Source organism: Micropterus salmoides, unplaced genomic scaffold (assembly GCF_014851395.1).
Source record: "Micropterus salmoides isolate LMB-PRFRI ecotype aquatic unplaced genomic scaffold, ASM1485139v1 Ms_hic_scaffold_14, whole genome shotgun sequence".
NCBI lineage: Eukaryota > Metazoa > Chordata > Actinopteri > Centrarchiformes > Centrarchidae > Micropterus > Micropterus salmoides.
In genome coordinates this window covers 32,961,318-32,963,646 of record NW_024040485.1, presented here as the reverse complement: position 1 = coordinate 32,963,646, position 2,329 = coordinate 32,961,318, and the positions used below count along the sequence as shown (strand labels likewise).

The 2,329-nt window shown below is 43.0% G+C and overlaps 1 gene segment (V, D, J or C); it reads left to right on the top strand.

The window, feature by feature from the left end:
- The first annotated feature begins 677 nt into the window (after window positions 1-677).
- On the top strand, window positions 678-2,040 carry LOC119901624. The segment is given in 3 exon segments: window positions 678-1,056; window positions 1,152-1,447; window positions 1,966-2,040. Coding segments are annotated over 3 exon segments (414 nt in total).
- The last annotated feature ends 289 nt before the right edge of the window (window positions 2,041-2,329 follow it).

Here is a 2,329-nt window from a genome sequence, read left to right as displayed (position 1 = left end):
TCTTTTCTCATCAAAATGAAGGAGAGAAGAAGAGTTGCTTTGGAACAGATGGTCATTATTGGCCTCTACTGGCCCGTATGAGCTACACAGACATCCAGTGTACCATCAGTTCGTCTCTTCAATACGAAGAGAACGAGCCCACCTACAGCCCTGTAGGAGGTTCTGTTATCAACTTGTATGCCTGTAAAGCATGGGAGTGCTTTAGGTCACAGGAATGTTGATCAATATTCACTGTTTTTATCAATATTTCAATGTTTTGGAAGCTTTATATATTTTGGAACATGGTTGTATGGACAGAAATAGTGTTTTGAAGAAAACTCCCAGTACATTTATATTTAAGCTGAGGCTTTTATTCAAAGCGACTTACTATTGCTACACATGTCAGAGCCTCTGGAGCAACTAGGGGTTAAGTGTCTTGCTCAGGGACACAGTGGTGAATGTGTCACAGTGGGGGATTGAACCCGGGTCTCTCACACCAAAGGCATAGTCTTATCCACTGCACCACCACCAAATGGTTCATTTACAGTTTCTCCATATCCCTTAGTTTCTGGCCTCAAAGGAGACCAGAATTATGCAGCTAGGCGTGATGGTTGAGGAGTTATTACTGATTTATTTTAGGTATGTTATTTTAGGCCTTTTTTTCCTGGAAGTAGGTGTTAGTTTCCAAGAGGTTGAATCTCAAAATTGTTTCAGCTTTAAAACGCCTTCAATTTATATCCAAAAGACAAAACTATTAAAGTGTAAACAACATAAAATCATGATGTTCAAATATTTATTGCCATTTTATGAACAAAAACAGAATTAAGAGGCATTAGCAGATTTAGAATGAGACCCAGCTGTGATGAAGAGCTTCAGAAATGAAACTACTGTGAAATATGAGTCTCCTCCTACTGACTGCAGAGCTGCTTCATGGCAGAGAACTCTTTGATTCCAGCTGTGAACATCAGACCAAACACAACTGACAGAACGTGTTCATACTGAACATTCAGTTCCAGCATTTCTCCTCTGTCAACATGGAGAAACTCGCTGCACTTTTGTTCTTTTCAGCTCTCGTAGGTACGTGTGTTTCTGACAGTGAGTGCTGGTTTTAAATGATGGATGTCTGCCTTTGGAACAGAACTCTGAATCTAACATGTTGTTTCCCTCACTAGGTAACACCTTGGAAGATGATATTACTGCCAGCAGAGCTGAAGTGTTCTCATCAGAGGGCCGTAGTGTTACTCTGTCCTGTAGCTATTCAGTTAAAGCCGAGAATCTCCAGTGGTATCGACAGGATCCTGGATCAGCTCCTCAGTTCCTTCTCCTGATCACTGATACAAAAGAGCCTTCAGTGGTGGAAGCAAAACCTCCACACCCTCAACTGACCGCTAACCTGAATGAGGAGAGGAATCGAGTCGATCTGCAGATCTCCTCTGCTGCAGTGACAGACTCTGCTGTGTACTACTGTGCTCTGCAGCCCACAGTGACAGGAAACACCAAAACTCTGTACAAAAACCTTTGGAGCAAAGACAACAGAATACTCCACAATGTCCACTAGAGGGAGTCACACACTGTTAAACTTTCAGAGAGAATCACACAACAAATCCTAAAACTTCTATTAATTGAGAGACAAACACCAAGGACGTCCTCTCTCTCCACTGCTGTTTTATTCCTAAAATATAAACTGGTTTATACAACTTGACATTTTAGTCCTGAGGACAAATAAGACACATATTGATAATGAATAACTTTAAGTGACTCTTAATATATTTTGCTGATAAAACCCAGTGGACCAACACCAGCAGAGGACATGGCACCCAAACTTCATCCTGGACTTAAAGTAACTTGGATTCTGTGTCTCTCCACTCGTCCTCCAGACACTGGGACCTGGATTTCATCTAAAAGAGGACTCTGGACCACTGAGCCACGGTCCAGTTCTTTTTCTCCTTAGCCCAGGTAAGACTCTTCTGACTATCTCTGGTTCAGGAGTGGCCTGACACTAGCAATGCGACACATGAAGCTCATTTCCTGGACCCGTCTGTGCCTGGTGGATCTCGATGACTCCAGCCTCAGTCCACTCCCTGTGAAGCTCCTCGTCGCCCCTGTTGCTTGTGCACCTTTTCCTACCACACTTTAACCTTCCAGTCAACTTTCCACGAACATGCTTTGATCCAGCTCTCTGTGAACAGCCAGCCCTTTCAGCAGTGACCTTCTGTGGCTCCTTGTGGACAATGAGTGTCTTCTGGACAACTGTCAAGTCAGACGTCTGAACCAGACAGAGATTAAAGGCTCTTCTCTGGTCCACATTTACGTTACATTTAGTCATTTAGCTGAAGCTAAAGAGACTTAA